The sequence below is a fragment of the Penicillium soppii genome (genome assembly GCF_028829465.1).
Source record: "Penicillium soppii strain IBT 18220 chromosome Unknown utg000004l, whole genome shotgun sequence".
In the NCBI taxonomy this organism is placed as follows: Eukaryota; Fungi; Ascomycota; class Eurotiomycetes; order Eurotiales; family Aspergillaceae; genus Penicillium; species Penicillium soppii.
In genome coordinates, this window is record NW_026643234.1 from 322,216 (window position 1) to 341,132 (window position 18,917).

At 48.7% G+C, this 18,917-nt stretch overlaps 9 protein-coding genes across 9 annotated transcripts; 2 read left to right on the plus strand and 7 right to left on the minus strand.

Annotated features, from left to right (window-relative positions):
* Positions 1–589: 589 nt before the first annotated feature.
* Positions 590–1,470, minus strand: N7529_003538 (CFEM domain-containing protein; the record flags this gene model as incomplete). Its single annotated transcript, XM_057239065.1, has 3 exons — positions 590–1,095; positions 1,151–1,328; positions 1,387–1,470. 3 exons carry the CDS (start codon positions 1,468–1,470, stop codon positions 590–592), a joined length of 768 nt encoding a protein of 255 aa, XP_057098360.1.
* Positions 1,471–4,471: 3,001 nt separating this feature from the next.
* On the minus strand, positions 4,472–4,711 carry N7529_003539 (uncharacterized protein; the record flags this gene model as incomplete). The annotated part of the gene is made up of 1 exon (XM_057239066.1): positions 4,472–4,711. The coding sequence occupies one exon, from the start codon at positions 4,709–4,711 to the stop codon at positions 4,472–4,474; it is 240 nt and encodes a 79-aa protein (XP_057098361.1).
* Positions 4,712–5,403: 692 nt separating this feature from the next.
* N7529_003540 (uncharacterized protein) lies at positions 5,404–6,147 on the minus strand (the record flags this gene model as incomplete). Its single annotated transcript, XM_057239067.1, has 1 exon — positions 5,404–6,147. One exon carries the CDS (start codon positions 6,145–6,147, stop codon positions 5,404–5,406), a length of 744 nt encoding a protein of 247 aa, XP_057098362.1.
* A 565-nt stretch (positions 6,148–6,712) lies between these two features.
* Positions 6,713–8,331, plus strand: N7529_003541 (Peptidase S12 Pab87-related C-terminal; the record flags this gene model as incomplete). Its single annotated transcript, XM_057239068.1, has 2 exons — positions 6,713–6,901; positions 6,952–8,331. 2 exons carry the CDS (start codon positions 6,713–6,715, stop codon positions 8,329–8,331), a joined length of 1,569 nt encoding a protein of 522 aa, XP_057098363.1.
* A 595-nt stretch (positions 8,332–8,926) lies between these two features.
* Positions 8,927–9,916, minus strand: N7529_003542 (uncharacterized protein; the record flags this gene model as incomplete). The annotated part of the gene is made up of 1 exon (XM_057239069.1): positions 8,927–9,916. One exon carries the CDS (start codon positions 9,914–9,916, stop codon positions 8,927–8,929), a length of 990 nt encoding a protein of 329 aa, XP_057098364.1.
* A 1,551-nt stretch (positions 9,917–11,467) lies between these two features.
* Positions 11,468–13,287, minus strand: N7529_003543 (uncharacterized protein; the record flags this gene model as incomplete). Its single annotated transcript, XM_057239070.1, has 3 exons — positions 11,468–12,562; positions 12,613–13,101; positions 13,162–13,287. Coding segments are annotated over 3 exons (1,710 nt in total), but the record flags the coding sequence as incomplete, so codon positions are not given.
* Positions 13,288–13,862: 575 nt separating this feature from the next.
* N7529_003544 (uncharacterized protein) lies at positions 13,863–15,269 on the minus strand (the record flags this gene model as incomplete). Its single annotated transcript, XM_057239071.1, has 4 exons — positions 13,863–14,184; positions 14,269–14,453; positions 14,497–14,915; positions 14,966–15,269. The coding sequence occupies 4 exons, from the start codon at positions 15,267–15,269 to the stop codon at positions 13,863–13,865; spliced, it is 1,230 nt and encodes a 409-aa protein (XP_057098366.1).
* Positions 15,270–15,530: 261 nt separating this feature from the next.
* N7529_003545 (uncharacterized protein) lies at positions 15,531–16,463 on the plus strand (the record flags this gene model as incomplete). The annotated part of the gene is made up of 1 exon (XM_057239072.1): positions 15,531–16,463. The coding sequence occupies one exon, from the start codon at positions 15,531–15,533 to the stop codon at positions 16,461–16,463; it is 933 nt and encodes a 310-aa protein (XP_057098367.1).
* Positions 16,464–16,602: 139 nt separating this feature from the next.
* Positions 16,603–18,608, minus strand: N7529_003546 (putative MFS transporter; the record flags this gene model as incomplete). Its single annotated transcript, XM_057239073.1, has 8 exons — positions 16,603–16,917; positions 16,967–17,665; positions 17,714–17,809; positions 17,855–18,008; positions 18,057–18,247; positions 18,301–18,442; positions 18,506–18,516; positions 18,585–18,608. The coding sequence occupies 8 exons, from the start codon at positions 18,606–18,608 to the stop codon at positions 16,603–16,605; spliced, it is 1,632 nt and encodes a 543-aa protein (XP_057098368.1).
* Positions 18,609–18,917: the final 309 nt, after the last annotated feature.

Below are 18,917 nucleotides of genomic sequence, written 5' to 3' on the forward strand. Positions count from 1 at the left end.
TCCCTTGCAGTACACATTATCTCCCCCGCACGGAACTTTTAGAGGGGCATGCGAAAAGTCTTCCAAATAATTCGAGTCCTTCGGGGTGAGAAGTAGCTTAGGTCGGGGTTTGCCATTATAGGCCAGAAGAATGGCGCATATCGCAATAACACATGCAACGCTAAGACTCGCTGCAAGTTTATCTAGGAGCCATGTACCAGAATAACAAATGTTCTAGCTCTTGTGCCTTCTTACTGCAGGTCTGTTCAACTCTATAGGGCCGTAGGGCATTTTGGGATCTGTTGTTTAACTGTAGGTGCCACAAGACCATCGAGTGGCAAGCATCACAATGAACTACTGTACAATTAACATGGTCAAATAGTCTACTGGTACTCCCTATACGTGGGTATAATTCTATTACATATTAAATGTCATAAAGATTCCATTAAGTCTGATTGACAATAAATTAACAGCTCCGTAGAGCAGATAGAAAAGTAAACATAATTGTACCACGATGCTGTTTCATTCCTGCACCTGTACAAGCCCAGACGACGGCGACGTGAATCATAATCCATAGCCAAGAGACAAAGACTCTACGTTAGAGACGAGTTTACAGGGCAAGGAGAGCAACAAGGCCAAGGGCACCCAGAGCGCCGCTGCCGACGGTGGCCATGGGGTGAGCAGCACCGGCGCTGGTGCTGGGGGCAGCGGAGCCGGAAGCAGAGCTGGAGGTCTCGCTGTTGGAGCCGGAGTCGGAGCTGGAGTTGGAGTCACTGCCGGAGCCAGTGGAGGAGGAGCCGGCGCCGGTGGTAGTGGAGGTAATCATGGTAGAACCGGTGGTGGAACCTTCAGAGTTGGTCAGGGCGGAAGTGCTGGTGACAGTGGCGGTGGCGGAGCCGGTGGTGGTGGAGGTAATCATGGTAGAGCCGGTGGTGGAACCCTCAGAGTTGGTCAGGGCGGAAGTGCTGGTGAGAGTGGCAGTGACGGAGCCGGAGCCGGAAGAGCCAGTCACGGAGCCGGTGGACTCACTACCAGCGCCCGAGGCAGTGGAGCTGGAGCCGGAGCCGGAGACAGAGGTAGAGGCAGAGCTGGTAGAGTCAGAGCCGGCGGTACCGCCTGAGAGATCATGTTAGACGGTGTATAAAGGGATCGGGTGTTGGATGTTACATACCAGGGCACTTGGCGATGGCCATAGCGAGAACCTGCTCGGCATTATCGCTGGGGCAAGCCTCCTTGGTGCAGTCGCGGATACCGAACTTGTAGTCGTCGGTCTTGCAAAGGCAGGCCATATCGCCCGCCTTGCAGCCGAGCTCGGAGGCCTTGTTGTTCATGTTGGAGACACACATGGTCTGTTAAGAATTGAACAATTAGTCATTGACCTTGCATTGACATAAACAAACAACTTACAGCGCACTCAGTGGCAGAAGGGTCGGCAGCGACCAGGCCAAAGGCGGCCATGAGGGCCAGAGCGACGGGGGAGAAGGACTTCATGATGAGAATTTTGTTGATGGATGATAGAGAAGAAGAGAGAAGGGGTATAGAAGATTATGTTTTAAGTAAAATAATTAAGCAAAGGAGAGGAATGTGAGAAACCTGGGGATCAATGGGTCTCTTATAAAGGGAGAAAGCAAGAAATCAAACTCTGCATGTATCGGACGACAACCAGCCACTTGCCCCGGACTGGAAATTGAGGACGAAGCTCACAGGAGAAATAGTCCAATCATTTACCGCTGTGGATGCATTCACAGGGCAAAAAAGGATAAACAAGATGAGCGTGCTACCCAGCCAACGTGGCTAGGGCCCGTGGCCTTGATCCTGTACACAACAACATATACTCCGTAGATTGCATGAAGTCATCAACAAAAGAATCCTGGATCTGCTAGCTCAAATGGGGATGATCGGCCGGTAGCTTGCCCCTTCTCCATTTAATCTCGAGATCTTCATAGGCTCGTCCAATCGACTTAGCCACATAGTCTCCACGCAGGGTGGATTCAGCCTTCGTCCAGGGTTTCCCCTTGTTGGGCTTTTCACAGCTTTCCCCAATCTTTTCCTCTCAGGATGATGGTATTATCAGGCTGCAGGATTTGTGTGTTGTCATGGTTCATCATTTTACCTTGGACAGTTCGATCACTGAACAGAGTTAGCCCTACCATATTCTTGTTGTTGCACTCTTGGCCCCATCATCAATCTTGGAACCCAAGCAATTTAGATTACGATCAATGAGAAAAAGAAAATAAGTAAAAAGGCAACCCACATAGATCGTCATTCAGATCCGAATCGAATTTGTACAGTAACTTTTTAACTACCTACACCGAGTAACTAGTCGATGGGTCCAAACCTATGATGTCCGATCGCACTATTGGAAAAAAAAAAAAAAAAAAAAAAAAACTCACACCGCGTTGTGGCGTCGGCTCTCGCTCTCTCGCGTATCGGACTTTAATTCTATGATTGTCTCTCTGTTGGTTATGATTATTCCTTACTTAACTATTGACTATGCAAGTCAAAAGTGCGTTGGGTACAAATTCCCAGAGGCTTGTTGTTCGCTTCAGCTTGAAAGGGATGTTTGTCCCTTAAATGAAGAGGGTCCTACCTTGCAACGGGATAAATCTCCCAGGTTACAGATCGAGAGATCAACACCAAATCAAAATCATAACACTTACATAGCTTACGGAGTAGTCTCGGTCTTAACCGGCCTTTCCTTTTTTTTAGTTTTTTTATTTTTATTTTTGTTTATGTCCACTTTTTTTTGGTTGATCATTTCACCTGCCCAATTGAGCTCTCTCAACAACAAACTATTAAACTATCAACTGAGAGATACTCCGTAATGAACTTTCCAATGCCAAATGCCGATATCTACCTCACTGGATTCTTTTGACAAATACTACCCGAGGCCTGCAGTCATCCGGAAATGCGTATAGGTCGCGTGGAATTAATTTGGTCATTATATCACGCTGAGGGGCTGGGGGGTTGGGTCTCTAATTCCACATCTGCTTCTTTTAATATAGTCCAGGGACATACAACCCAGTCTCAGGCATATATGCGCCAGCCTCCTAGTCCTCCCAGCCCCATCTCTGCGTCAAGCCGGAGCCCGAAGCAAAATTAGCCTTGGCACCTTTCATGGCTGACTTGCTATCGCCACATACGTTGTACAAAACACTGTCTGCGATGAAACATACGGCCCCGCCGCGAAGCGTGCGATGCATATCCCTAGGCCAGAATTGTTTATACCTACTCAGCATACGCACGACCAGCAGACCTATGCAGCGTTCATGGGCGAGCTACGCATTGCCCTTAACAGAGAGTTACCGATGGGAAGATGACAGTTTTTCCAAGAAGTAAGTACACAAAGCATGAGGGATTATTACTTCCTTTAACTCCTCGTGTGTTGTATGGGCTAAGGCCCGTTAGACGGTATTGGTGCGAATCGGGGTAATCAACAGATGCGCCGAAATTTCCAGTTGACGACGGTGGGTGGTCGTCACTGAGGGGGCGTGTTGCCTGGTATGCAATTTGTGGGGGTAAAGGAAATGGGTGAGCAGGAAGGAGCCCCGAATTTTTATCAGCCTCCCGTCGCGGATACACTCTAAATGGGTATTACACTGAATTCAAGGTAATCGGGAATGAAAAACACTCATATTGAATGATTGTGGCTGGTGAATGAACCAGAAGTAGCATTTATTTTTTTCGAATTGATGAACCTAGATTCTAGTCTGACGCTGTTGTATGATGAGATTTTGACGTATGCCACACCGAGTTAATTGGTAGCCTTAGTCGAATTCATTGTGCAGCGAATGACTGCGCGATATGAGATCCCCTTGCGTTGTCTCTTAGATTCTTTTACATATGTCCAATTATAATAGTGTACCTGGGCGGCAGAAGCTAGGTAGTAACAATGACCTGACCAGCGGACTAGTTAACAACCAGACGAGCGCCAATTTCGTCTCAACATCTTCTACATAATTCTGAAGTCTTTTGCAGAGTGTTCACTATACCCCGAACCTATGAGGTATCTTTCTCATTCATCCGTTATTAGGTATTCATCTGATCATGATGGTTTACAGAACGCGCTCAGCCTGTTCGAATCGCGTAGGCGTAATGGGAGGTCGAAAGTTGTTGCTACACCTGCACAATTGAAAGATCTACAAGGAAGTAGCCAAGCCCAGATGGTTACCCAGTCTGTCTGGGACGAAGGAGTGGCTAGAGATCCTGGGTCATCAGGAGAAAGACAATGATGATCTAAATATAGTGCACGTCACTGGGACGAAAGGTAAAGGAAGCTTAAATGCGCAGATCAAGGCGAAGGTAAGAGCAAGCCTCTGGTAAGTGAATAGTGCCCTTACCTCAATGGGGTGCAATGGTTGCCTGCATTAGGCAATGCTGTTCGCGATTTTTGCCTTTCGGGGGTGCATTTTCACTGACCTGCCTGAGTTGGCAGGGGCATTTGATGATGTTGGTGTTGCTCGCTGCAGTTGTAGTTGCTGTCTGCCAGACCTCACTGCCGAGGCAGAGATCTCATCATCAAGCTTGTCTGCTTAATAAAGTTGAGACTTTTCACGGTGATGCTGTGATAATGCGCCATAATGAACGTGCCTGGTGGGCCAATATAATCAATTTCTTCACGACGGTTGACAATGTGGCTGTTTAGGGTAGGCATCTTGATGAGTTCGTCAATTAGCTCCATCATACCGAGCCAGGGAGTGTATCCCATGCGAAGGTCGATGGCCGCGGCCATTTTGGTGCGTGCTTCCTCTTGCTTAGCAACCTTAGGTTCAACGCTGCTTAACTTCCACTGGCGGACCTAACGTGAGCAATGGTACTAATATTCCCCGAGGCCTTCGTAGTGAAAGATTGATAAGATTCTAGAGATTATGGGAGAGCAGTGTCGATTGGACTTAGCTAATCTATTCCCTGCGGCAAGCAATGCGACAGACTGGTTGACGGGAAGGGCTTGGCTTTGGCCACCGACCGGGATGACACCCCAGTCGGTATTCTTCATCTTCAAAGTATGGTAGCTGATTCATAGCTTGTTGTTAGGCTTGCTGCCCTTAGACTTGCCCGTCTTGGGTGTTCTCCATCTTCACCCCGTGAACTCTGGGGCTATAATGATAGATGGAAATGTTGCTCAACGTGAGCGGTGATGATGACCTTCAAATGAGGTTATCGAAATTGATGAAACAAGATCTTAGGCGAAGATCTGATAAAGGTGATCAGTATCTCGTGGCAGAGGTATCTTAGTGAAAAGAAACGATCAAAACTCATGAGACTGGGCCTCATAGCCTGATGAATAGTGGATCTCACTACAATAGCTCATGGAATAGGAAGAAGAATGATGATAGATAAACTATCTTAAAGGTGGCCTGAAATCCCATTCATATGAGCGTGGCGAGAGGGCAAACATCCTAGCAAACAGCGGTGCATAACGCATCATAGTGTGGGCCCATTGGGACATTCCCTCAACGCCTGGACCCAAAATCCGATCCATTCCTCCTCCTGTCGCTTTCTATTTTCGAATTTGCGCTCGCTTTCCATGCGGCATCGCCTGCGAAAGTTTTCGGCGTAGCCAGGGTCGCTGTCTAAGCGATTTTCATGCTCGTAGTATTGTTCGCTCTCGTAGTCGGAGTCGAACGGCCATCCGAGACTGGCTTCGCCCAGGGAAACGAAGTATCTATCGGGGTGTATGGTACCAGAAGTGTGAAGAGCTTGGTCATAGCACATTTCTAGAAACTTTCGTAGAACGTTGCTGTCATCGTTGGTGCAATTGAGAACATCCCGAGCAATGCTCATCAGTTCACAATCGAAATGCGACAATAATGTTTGCACCAGTGTCCCCGGACGAGCAAACGACGTAACAAAAGCTACAATGTAGCGTTCAACTGCATCGTTGAACGTCTTTGTGATCCTTGCAAGAGCAGTAGCTCCCGTTCTCAGAGAGCTTAGTTGCGCTACCTCCCAGCCTCCCCCATTAGGTGTACTTGCAGCCGAGGACTCGAGTCGGTGCGCATTTGTTACCATCGCTTTTGCAAATTGTATCAACGCCTGAATTGATGCCACGAGTGCTATCTGATTTGAGTTCGCGCGATTCGGGTCGGAGCCAGACAACTCAATATTCCTATCAGCTACCCACAATTCTCCTAATGAATTAGTAACGCTGGTGAGCTCTTCCGCCATTGCTCCTGGGTGGAAGTTTGACGTAAACAATGTCGCACGGCCGGTTGTTCTGATAAGACTGAACTATGAGTGCAGAATAGGCAATATGGATAGATGATGATGGATGATGCCTAATGAATTCTGTGATCTCTGAGGGAAAAGCTCTCTTTCTATAGCCAGGTGGACATAGCAAACAATAGAAAACACGGATAGCAAGCAAACGCATAAGCAAACGTTGCTGGATCAATCATATTGTCTGGAGAATCAGTGAGCTGTGTTACACAGCTAACAGCTCAGTCATAACACTTCTCAGGTGACGCAGGTTACCTAGCAGATGCCTAGACAACTACTCCGTAGTCGACAATACAATCAACTTACTCCTCCCACTCTTTAGCGCACAGCTACAAGCTGCATGATGATTACTTGGCTCTTTTAAGAAGAACGAATTAACCTTTATCTACAGACTATCACAACTAACCATATTTTTTTTTATATCTCCATATGTATTTAAGTACGTACGGAGCAGGGTACATAACAAAACCACGTCGGACTCCGACGGGTCTCCGGTCAGACTATTCAAGACAAGATGATTCTTATCTCGGAAGTTCCCCCCTTCCAACAACTTCCTGCTCTTCGCGAATTCAACATGGTACTAAGATGTGCAAGTTCGCCGTTGAATCCTGAATTCGATGGCTTCGTGCGGCAACAGATGGAAAAATGGAAAGTCCCAGGACTGACCATGGCCATAGTACACGGCTCCAGCACCTGGTCAAAAGTACAAAACCCAATTCAATTGATAATTCTACCATTAACCTTATAATACAGGCCTATGGAATGGCCAAATTTCCTGATCGGAAGATGACCACGGACACTCTCTTCTCGACTTGTAGTACAACCAAGGCATTCACGGCTGCAGCGGTCAGTCTTGCTATCGACGACAGCCAAAATACCGATGCGCCCCTTCGCTGGGACACACCAATTGCATCCATACTGAGGGATGACTTCGTCTTAGAGAACGACTATAGTACAATGCACACCACAATAGAAGATGCTCTGTCACACCGCTCGGGTCTTTCAACTCACGACGGTTGCATAAGTCTGGCGCATCCTCAAAGACCCCTCCGCGAGGCAATTCGAAACCTGCGATACCTGAAAATGGCCTATGTCCCCCGTACCACCTTCTCCTACAATAACAACATGTACATGACGATATCCCATCTACTGGAACAAATCGAAGGACGAAGTCTCGGTGAAACCCTCAAGAAACGCATCTGGAATCCACTGGGCATGAACGACACATATTTCTCCGCGCAAACAGTCTCTCAAGACCCAATCCTCAGCCAGCGATTCGCAACAGGGTACACCTGGGATCCCGAGACAAGCGCCTACCTAGCAGAGCCCTACCTCAACGACGAGGCCATAACCGGAGCCGGGGCGATGATAAGCAACGTACTAGAATACACTAAATGGCTCCGAGCCCTGATCTACAAAACGGGCCCCATCTCCCCACAAGGCCACGCGGAGCTTGTGAAACCCCGCACAGTGATAACGAATCCGGCCGAGCTCGTCGCGCCCCCGGCCCCATACCTCCTCTACGCGCTTGGGTGGGTTGTCGCGAATTACCACGGCGAGCCGCTATACTGGCACAGCGGGAGCTGGGCTGGGTTTGGCATTATGGTTGGATTTCTTCCAGGCAAGGGCTTCGGGTTTGTCATGATGGGGAATACAATGAATGCGCGCAACGCACAGGTGGAGATCTACATGCGTCTTCTGAATCAGGTCTTCGGGGGAAGTGCATGCCACGCGGCAGAGATAAAACAGGAAAAGATCACAGCCGCTGAAACGGTAGATGAGGCAATTAAACGGCTTTATCCGTGTCTGCCTAGCCCTGTCATCCCGCATGCTTTGCCGTTGCAAATGTACACGGGACGGTACCAGCATCCTGCATATGGGTCTATTACTCTCGTTTTTGAAAATGGGCACCTGTGTGCGAATCTACTGGATCGTGTTACGCCTGCACTGTTGACGCTTGATCATGTCAGTGGGGAGTTCTTCGTGGCGCATCACTACCAACCCAAAACGATAGGGTCTGGCTCTGAGTACTATAGCGCGGAATTTTTGATTGGTGTCAACGGTGTTACCACTGCAGTGGGGATAGATCTAGAGCCTGCCACGGGTGAGAAGATTTGGTTTAATCGAAAGTGATGGTCATAAAATTAGGCGGCTACATTATTGTTACAATGCGGAGCACCATGACCCACCGAATAGATATGTTCCAAAAGAAAAGCTCAATGCTGATTCCTCTGTCACATGCATTAAGATTCACACTAGTCAACAAGCTTTTTGAGACATGTCGAATCAAAAACGAAGCTGCCTAGAGTAGGGAATTACTGTACATATACCCTATGCCGGCCCACGGTGTTGCCGACTCGGGCCGGCTAGGGCTGGGTCTAGTGGAGCCGAACAAAAATCTGATCTGGCGAACCACAACTGCGCATTCAGATGCGACAGAAGCAAAAAATTGACCGACGCAGGGATCGAACCTGCAATCTCTTGATTCGTAGTCAAGCGCCTTGCCATTGGGCCAGCCGGCCTTGCTTGAGAGGAACCGCGGAAATGTGTTACAGGAGCAGAACTTAGTATTGGGTATGAGTTCGTAACGTATTCCTCATTGCAGGTGTATGTAATCGAGTGATAGAGATCAATCAGGTAGGTATTTGACAAAAAAGAAAATATGTGATGGTATGATAATGCAAATCGCTGGAAAAAAAGAAAGGAAATCAAAGTGCGCCGGACCCGGTCATACAGACTCTGTCGCGTCTGTCACATAGACATGCGGTACCATGGGCGACTTCTCTGAAGCAGTGCCTTGTTCGGCTCTGGCAGTGCGCTGCTGCACTGGGCCTTTCCAGCCAAGACGCACAGCAAAGGACATAATCAAATGCCCGATGAAGAAGCCCACCAGACAAGCGACCAGACCCGCAACAGCACCCAGCACAGCAGGAAGGATGATAGGACGAACCATGCGCACGAAAGAATTGCCAGGACGGTGGTGGTGCGGGCGACGATGGCCGCGGTAATTGGCATGGGGTGGAGCAGCCCAGAACGAAGAGATAGCGAATTTCGATTCAGACTCGACCGCGTGGTTCGCAGTAGTGACTTTAGTAGCGGGGGACTCAGCAGGACGCTGAGTTGATTGCTCCTCGCTCTCGAAAAAGGACCCAAACTGCGTCTTCCAGTACTTGACGACCCAGGGCCGATTCTTCTGCGAGCGACCGTCTCCGCGGGCGGGCTCGACGCGAATGCGGGTAATGTGGTGGTTGCCATCTTGATAAGTGAGTAGGTCGATAACGACGGCATCGGGCGAGACGAGATTGCCGTGGAGATCGAGGAGTTCGACGCGGACGCGGACGATGCCGGCGACGGCGCCGACTTGGTCTGTTGATAAGGGGCGGGAGTCGAGGGTGTATGACAAGTCGACGGAGTTGTCTGTGAGTTGGGCGTCTTGGTAGAGCGGGGCGCGGAGTTGCATTGTTACTGAAGGGGGGTAGACTTTGTCTTGGTTTGCGTAGAGGCTTCCATTTTGGATGGACCAATTGATTGACTGGTTCTTTTTCTTAGTGGGTGGATATGGGATTAGGCGAAAGATACTTACTAGTGATGAGTGGACGCCATTTTCAAGGCTATCTGGTGAGGGAGAGAATGGGAGATGGAGTTCGTGGGAGTTGGCGATTGGGATTGTTGAGGCGAGGGCGGTGCCCAGGCAGAGGATGGGGGCCCAGAAGCGCATTGTGAAGTGCGGGGAAGTGGTGGGTTGAGGCCAAGCGTGGGAAAGTGAGAGGAAGGAGTGATAATCAAAAAGAGGAAAGAAAACAAGTGGTGTGACAAGAATAAGAAGTTAAGAAGTAAAGAGAGTTGGATTCTCGAGGCGAGGCTGCGCGAGACTATAAGGCGATGAGGTGATGAGTCGATGAGGACTAACAGAACTAAAAGCTGGGGGCCAAGATCAAGCCAAGGCACTAGAGAGCTTTGAAAGTAAAGAAATCAGCCGAGAAAAGAAGAAAAGAGATGAGATGAGAGAAGAAGAAATAACATGGATGCCTAATGAGTGTACATTTACGTGGTAAACCTTCTTATAGTCGTATCAATTGCTGATATTTCCATTATTTCTTAGGATTCAGTATGAGACAGGAAGAGAAAAAAAGGGTCTACAAAAAGCTTAGCGTTAGGCAACTAGCCAGTTAGAACCCCAATTAAATGTTTCAACGTGAGTGGCTATGCTCCTATGCTGTTCTCCACTGGGTTTTAGTCTCTGCGGACTTGTCTCCAGATGTCTCTATTATTATCTTTAGCCCGCAAATTTAGCGCATGAAATTTTCAGGTAGATCCTGAGAGCCTCAGGCAATTGACTCGAAATAACTAACTAAGTTCACTAGTTAGGTCAGTTATCTGAAAATCAACTAGTTGTAGATTACATTTCAGTATTAACTGAAAATATCGTAGAGTGACTACATACATGTATCCACATGTACAGTACATATGTAAGTACCTAGGTAACCCCTTGGAAGCATCGAATATCAACTCTGAACATGTAGATACGTAATTAAAAAAAGAATCCAGCAAAATCATCCAGCGCCTCACGAACCGTGTCTTAAAAGAATCTAACGACCAGTGGGCCAAATCGATAGGTATCGTCTTGTCTCGGATGGCGATCCAACGGGGACCTCGGTTGCCGGAGCTAGATTAGCTGATCACAGCTAGTCAATAGGCATCGTGTTATGCAAGACATCCCATTCCTAATCTAGTAAAGTTTGAAAATTTTCATAGGTTTTAAGAGGGTTATGGTTATCTATACCCACCTACGAAGTACTAACTAGTTCTAACGGCAAATGCACAATGCCGCGCTAACTCATGTGTTGATTCCCAGGTGATTATTAGCGTTGAGCTTCTCGGTCTGATAGGAGCTCAAACCCTGGTCGATTTAGCAATCTTGGCAAAGAAAAATTCCCTGAGCTCGCCTTTGCTTTGTTGAATTGAATCATAAAGAATCTCCACTTAAGTGCAGCTTATACGAGCTGCATATTACCCTGCCTTGCCTGCCTTGTCCTTTATTTGTAGCGTGCTATCTCAGACTCATTTCATTCGGTCGGGAATATTCAGTCCTAATATTTAGGTTCTTGGATAATTTCAATCCCTTAGATCGCTAGCGTGTCGAACTGCCACGTGGAGTGCTCCGCTGTGAGACAGTGGAATGTTCGTTGATTTCTATATACATTTCTAACCCAACCCTGCATATTTCATTAAGTGACGCCTTGTAGATTTCATTTCACAAAACCACACCTCATTGGAAAAGATCAGATGCAGTCTGCCAGAACTTACAACGCTGGTTATTAGTTGCGTCCTGGGCTCGCTGAATGGTGTGGGTGTTAATGCTCATGAGCTGCCCACTCGGACCCCGCGGTTCAATCGGCGGAGCCAGACTCGACGTCGGCACGCCGTTTTCTGTAAAGCTGAGGAAGTAGTCCTGCATAGCCAGTGCCACACTGACGTTGGTGACCGACGACATAGCAGTGACAACATCCGGGTTGCTGCTGACGACAGTCTCTCCGGGATTGTAGAACGTGTAGGAACCGTCTTGTCCGTGGAGCCCCGGCGAGATGACAAATTCGTAGGCGTAGGTCTTCTCGAACGCATGGTTGATGTAGTCGGTATTGCACTGGAAGCCCAGGTCCGAGACCATGAGCGCGGAGCGAGCGACCGAGTCTTTGTAGTCATAGGATCCATTGTAGACAGCTGGATAGAGAACGTCCACGACGTAATCAAACTTGTTCTTTGGGCTGTTCGGGATCAAGGTGGCCAATTCACTGGCGAAGCCGGTGCTGTTGTAACTCTCCGGCGAGGTGAAGAGCAACCCTTCGTCCGCCGTATGTCCAACCATAACATTCACACCACTGTGGAACTTGCCTTCGAGCAAAAGCTGGCCCGGCAGAGCAGGCGCAAACGTTCCATCGACAGTGGGGCCGTATGTGAACTGTCCCCACTGGGATTTGATCGCGATTTGTGCTGAGTTGGCGGCGATCAGCTTGTCTGAGGACAGTGTGCGGGCCTCTTCTATGGTGCTGACGTTCAGGAATCCCAGGAATTGCTGCAAGGTTGCTTCTTGCACTTCCTCAGTGACGAGAGGAATCCAGCCAGGACTTTGGATAATGGCTTGTTGGAACGGGACAGTGCCTTGGCCTCCATAGGCCGTGACCTGGTGAAGAACGGAGCCTCCTCCGGCGGATTCTCCCATAACAGTGACGCGGCTTGAGTCACCACCGAACAAGTGGATGTTCTTCTTCACCCAGTTCAAAGCAAAGCGCTGATCGTGCAGAGCAGCGTTGGCAGTACCATTGGCTGTTACACTATCACCTCCAAGCCAACCAAATGCACCCAACTAGGAACATTACTATTTTCACGACAGCAAACGGGCACCGATTTACTTACTCGATAATTGATAGACACATAAACAATACCATCATGGCCTGCGACCGTGCTCCGTTGAGCCAGTCCACGGGCATCATTGAGGGTCTTGTCTCCTGTGATATAACCACCGCCGTAAATCCACACTAGCACAGGCGCCAGATTCTTCCGAGTGGCCTTTTTAACCTTTGTTTGATCGAAGACCTTCTTGGGAACGATGATGTCGAGGAACAAGCAGTCCTCAGAAACGGAGGGGTCTGGTGCTATTGGCGTATATGTATAGTCGGAGGTATTGGAGGAACCGTCGAAAGGCAGGCCGTAAAGATAGTCCACAACAAAGGTTGCCTGAACTTGGTCCCATACTGGTGCTGCCTGGGGGCACACCCGGGCAACAGAGCCGTTCTGGATTTCCATTCTGTTCACCTCTGGAGCAGCGGGTGCCCGGAATCGCAGGTCGCCTATTGGAGGAGCCGCATAGCGAATATTATTGAACTTATAGAGACCCGAGGTCCCCTATAGAAGGAATAAGACAAGACCAACCACGATATATAAAAAACTGGAGACTCGTCTTACGTTATAGGATAAAGCTTGATGCCGTTCATATCCCAAATCGACAACAGGTAATGTAGAGGCCAGACATGCCGAAGCCAGGGCCAGCAGTAACACAACCATTTTGAGCAGGGGAAAAATAGTAGGTAGAGCTACAGTAACAGCGGTCAAGTATAGCTCCAGTTCTTAAGTACTCAATAACTTCAACAGTGGGTCTCGGGATGGTGACCCCAAGTAATGCGGCAGGACGATACACTACATAGCAACTAGTATACGGAGTGGAGAATTATTGTCCAACGGAGATGAAGATCTCTGTGCATATTTAGCTTCCAGCGTATATCATATGTACGGCGCTCCACTAGGATGACAATCACGGAATTGCTCGGCTAGCTGAGTGGAACAACGATGGAGTCCCTTACGTTGGAAGCGTGGTCTTCTTCCAGTACAAATTTATGCAATATGATGTCAAGATCGTCCGGGTGATGTTGATTTCCTTGTTCTGCCTGTATGAAGATTTGAACAAGCCAATGGAAGATCGATCCTGGGCAATTGTACAAGTTTATGCTAGATTATATTCTGCGTGGGGGCCAGAATGGACTGATTTCGCCCAGACTGCGGGGGGTGCGTCTAGTTGGATCGAGCGTAAGTGCAACAAGACTTGCAAGGTCATTCTCCGAATTATCCTCCGAAACATATTGTCCCAAAGAGCAACTAGTACAATATACTTACGCGTCTGACCTGGCCACTTCTCGAATTTTATATTCGAACATGCGGTTCGAAGGCGCCGAGTCCTCATTCTGCAATTTCTCTGCACACTCGATGCCCGCTGCCGGTACACGATACTCGAACCTATTTCCGGGGGCCGGAACAGATCCATCGGGTAGTGGATATGGATAAGGGAGGTATTCAGGCAACAGGCCCAACTGGACAAGTACGGTCGCTTGATCCCAAGCAATATGTTCATGGAACAGACGATCCCCGCGAATATTCACAACGGAAGTAAAAGGTACGCGAAGATATTTACCCGTCGGTGGAATTCCGGGGATCCTAAAAATAACGAGGTTAATATGTTATCACAGGAAAAGTAGATACCTGCACACCAAATCTGCAGGTATTCAGTGAGTAGCTCACATCCAGTCCATCTGCTTGGCGTGCGTGAAGACGAAAATAAACTCATCGACAATACGATCCGTCCCGACCGTCCGGCTAATCAATTCCAAAGCCGTGTCATCAGGATTATTGAAGATAAAGTGATTGAGGTAAAAGTGACTTAATCGCGATCGACCAATACCACCAGTCAACTGCGGAGTATATCGCTGTCAGAATAGTGTTCGACTCAAATTTGGGAACTACCCGTACCGTAGGCACATGGTTGACATATGGTTCCTGAACCATTGTCGCCATCGTTTTCTCGACGGATCGATCGCCGAATTCGTAGAAAGTGTGTTCATCCCAAATACTCTCCAGATCAAAAAATGGTCCTCCGAGGTGTTTCTTGATAAATCCCACGCTGCGGGTGTGCGATACCCCTGCTGTTGAGATATTGAAGTCCGCATGGCCTGGGATGATGAAAGCTGCGGGTAGATCCGAGTATTTGTGGATGACCTGTCCTTCTTTCTTCACTACTGTGTTCGTTTTAGGCAGATGGAGCATGGTGGATTGGAAGAAGGGGACATTCCAAGTATCAAAGAATACAGCAGCGACCAGCTTTGTGTCTTCCACTGCACCCTGTAGCATCTCTTCAAATTGGAGAGGATAGTCATGTTTGGATCCAAAGACTGCGCTATGTGAGTATGCAGATGTTGCAGATAGAGACGTTGCCGCTCACCTATCAACCCCATCCTATCTCGAGTATCACATCCTCGTTCGATCAAGCCACGCTCGGCTTTATTGATTGATTCACGTAGAGATGCTTGAGTCACGCTCTCTACGGTAATTTGAGCTACTGTGAAGCTTTCCTCTGCCCATTTCATCAGCGGCTCTGGGTCCAGCGATTTGTTTTGTGCTTGGCATGTCGCATAGCAACTAGGCCGTATGAGAATCAATCCTGGACCGTGGCCACATCTTGAAAGGGGAGACTGAAAAGTCGCATATGTATTCGAGTCCACTGAAGGTAAGTTTGCGTTGGACATTTTGATACGAATTGGATTGAGGTAAGTGTATCAACCGCCGATTATATACCCGTCACCCCCACCCTAGAAAAGATGAGACCAATCCAGCTGTGACAAATGTACGACAATACAATACTCATTCTAAGACTTGACAACCCGAAGTAAATCTTGATTCAATCTTTCATTTTGAAACAATTGGAATTCATCGCACTGTCCACGTGACCCGTGATTAGAGCTCGGTCGGAGCTGGGATCGTTCTTCTCTCTCACACACAATTCAACAATGAACGCGCTTGTCCAGTCCGCCCTGACCGACGTCGAATCCAAACTCAATGCCCTATTGACTAGTCTCACAACATCTCCCACTGCAGCAGGAGCTCCGGCCGCTGCGGTCGCCCTCCTCGAAGCGGACGATGCGCTGACCTCCGTCATTGAGACCCTGCGCCAGCACCAAGAAAACCATACAAAGATTCTTCGATTACGCGCCGAGGCGCAGCAGCTAGAGGACCGAGTCCAAGGCATCGTGAGAGACATCGAAGGGTTCGACAAAGATATTCGAACAGCTTGTGGAAACGACAGCGACAGCGACTTCGACTCTGACGATGACGATGAGCTCGGGGGCAAAAATTCGGTGCTACGAGGAATCGAAGAGATCGACTACAAACTACTACTGAATTTCGCACGTCGGATCAGCAAATACAATCACGAAGCAGCAGCCGATGCCGCAGCGGGCGCGGCTGTGAAACGACAGGGGCCCGCGATCGCCGAGAAAGACGTAACAATGACGGGCACGAATGGGGAAGCGCAAACCGAAGAAGACACAGAGCCCGTGGCGTCCGTCACCAAAAACGCAACCCAATGGCTGGACGAGTCCGCAAACGTCACACGCGAGGTTTACATGCTGCCATACCCGATGGAGGAACGGATACGGATGGGATTGATGGGTCAAATCCAGCTCGCCGCTGGCGATGACTCCGAAAAAGAGGTGGAACGGTTGCTACGAGAAGCTGAAGGCCTCGGGGTTGCAGAGCCACCAGCACCGGTGGAACCCGCGGAAAGCACAAAGCAAGCGGGTGAGGCTGCGAAGGCAGCTGCCCATGCCGGATCAGCAGCTACTGGAATGCCGCGGGCGCATGCTCCGGCTCCAGCGCCCAAGCCGAAGCCTAAGGCGATGCTGGACCTGGATCTGTACGATCCTGACGACGATGACGATTGAGCGTTTTTCAAGCGGGCGTTGCATTCGATTCTCATAATGATACCAGCTATAACAGCACAAAAGAATTTATTCCATATTATCTTCCAAAATTTGCATTTCATTTCACATCGTGTGGCCCGGACATGCTGACTGGAAATCTCTACATCTTATGCACAGAAGACTTGGCGGTCCATCCTCTGAACTTCTTGCCATAGAAGTAGAAGGGGATGGCGCAGAGGCACCACAATGTTGCCAAGGTCATGTTCAACATGATAGGTTTGACAAACCCGCTTTGTTCTACCCATGGAGTGATAAACTTGCTGAAGCCATAGCCCCAAAGATTTTTGTTGACAGTGATGGATACCATGATTGAGCCTGCCACGGGCTTATAGCTGTCAACTGCATAGGTACTAGTAATCGCCGGAAGAGCAGCGACCTGGATTCCAGCTGCAGTGTATCCGATGATCACAATAATCTATCAACCGTCAGCAGAGAAGCAACTCAGTATGAAAGCAGGTGCTTACCTTCCAATCCCATTTGTACTGATACCCGAACGCAACGATAAAATTGCCAATGATTGAAATGATAACATAGGGAATCATCGCCGGCAGACGCATTTCCGGTTCTCGAATCCCGCGATTCTTCCGAGTGGCTTTCATGGAGACCCAATCCGACAGCAGACCATTAGTAGCCAGTCCGATAAAAGCTCCGATGAGAATCGCGAAATTGAAAAAGCCAATCGTCTGGCTGTTGAAATTGTACGGCGGTTCTGCAAATGCCTGGCTCTGCGTGAGATTCAAGGTGAGGAAACAACTGGCTGACCATGACACGACGAAAGCAGCCAGCTCGACAATGGGAAAGGTCAGCAGTTTCCAGGGAATATAGAAACTGAGAAGCACGGTCTTGATACTGCTTCCATCGAGCTGCCAAAGCAGGAATTGCTTCTTTGAGGGGATGCCCTTGTGCAGATAAGGATCGCGCTCGCCATTTTCCGCAATCTCTTGCTGTGCGAATTCAACCGGCTTCTCTATCTCAGAGTCATTGCTAGCCGGCCTGCAAGTTTCGGCCCCGACAAGCTCATCCGGATGGACGCGATGCCACTTTGTTTCAGGGAAGAGGAATATCTGGAGCACGAGGACTAATCCGAGAATGCCAACGTTCAACCAAAAGAAGCTCCGCCACCCACTGTGCTCAGCCATTGGACCGGCGATGATTGGGCCGACCTGCAGCAAATTAGTTGTGGCCATGCCTGTATAATGGGGATCACTTACCATGAGAGCCCCAAAGTAGGCAGTGAAATACATTGTGTTATAAGCACCGCGCTCATGCAGGAACATGATGTCTGCAATGATCTCCGGCTGGGATGTCTAGAAAGGTCAGGTCGTGTTCATCAAAGTGTGTGATTGACATACCTCTGCCGGACCAGCGCCGAATCCATTAAGCACGCAGGCCCCCATGTAGCTTCCATAACTGGTTGCTTTCGCTCGCCAGATATTACTGACTAAACAAATCAACGTCGAGAAGATCAGGACGGGTCGGCGTCCATAAGAGGTCTGAATGGGTATCCTGGATTGATGTCAATGAGTATACTTGCGAAATCTCGACCTTTCCTACCAGAAGAAGTTACTGAACCCTAGAACCAAGATGCACACGCCTGTGAATTGCACCACGGCAGCCAAATCCGACTGGAAAGCCTTCATCAGTTGCGGAAACATAGGTGCCAACGCCAAAGGACCGAGACCTTGACTGAAGGATGTCAAAGTTGAAATTGTCATGGCGCTCATCTTCCAAAACCGGCTCCAATTCTGCTATGATCAGTTCTCGGGTGCTCAAAATCGGGAATTGGGAAAACGCATACCAAAGGATCATGCGGGTCTTGCGATGGCTGAGGGACCAAGACTCGATCGGATTTCGAGGACGATTTCACGAAATGGTGGGAGCCTACATCGGCCATGATCTCTGTGCCTGGGTAGATCACTGTTCCGAGCTCCTGCTCGATCCTGGATAGAGTTAGCAGGCATGCATGACGACCAGGGCTATTAGTGAGTTATTGTGCGACGTACTGACGAAGAGTCTGAGCAAAAGTACGCTGTCAGCTAAAATACCCAGTAAAATGCATGGCATTGACTGGGAAACACTCACCCCTTCATCGTAGTTCATCTCCATGTTGAAACAAAGAACCCTTTAGCGTTGGTTCAATACGTGGAATGTCACACACAATCAGCTCGAAAGGCAAAAGACCTTCAGGACTATATCAATGTTTCTGTCTACATGACGGGGCCCTATGAGTTTTAAGTGAGATAAGTAAATTTCCCAGCCCAGGGGCCGAATCCTGGCGGGAAAGCAAGGTAAACATTTACCGAACGCCAATAAGATCGTGCATTCGATATCAGACGGACGCATTATAAACTTTGCGTTTCAATCAAGTCAACCACTAGCAGTTCAACTAATTAACCTAGGAGATATTACTCCATC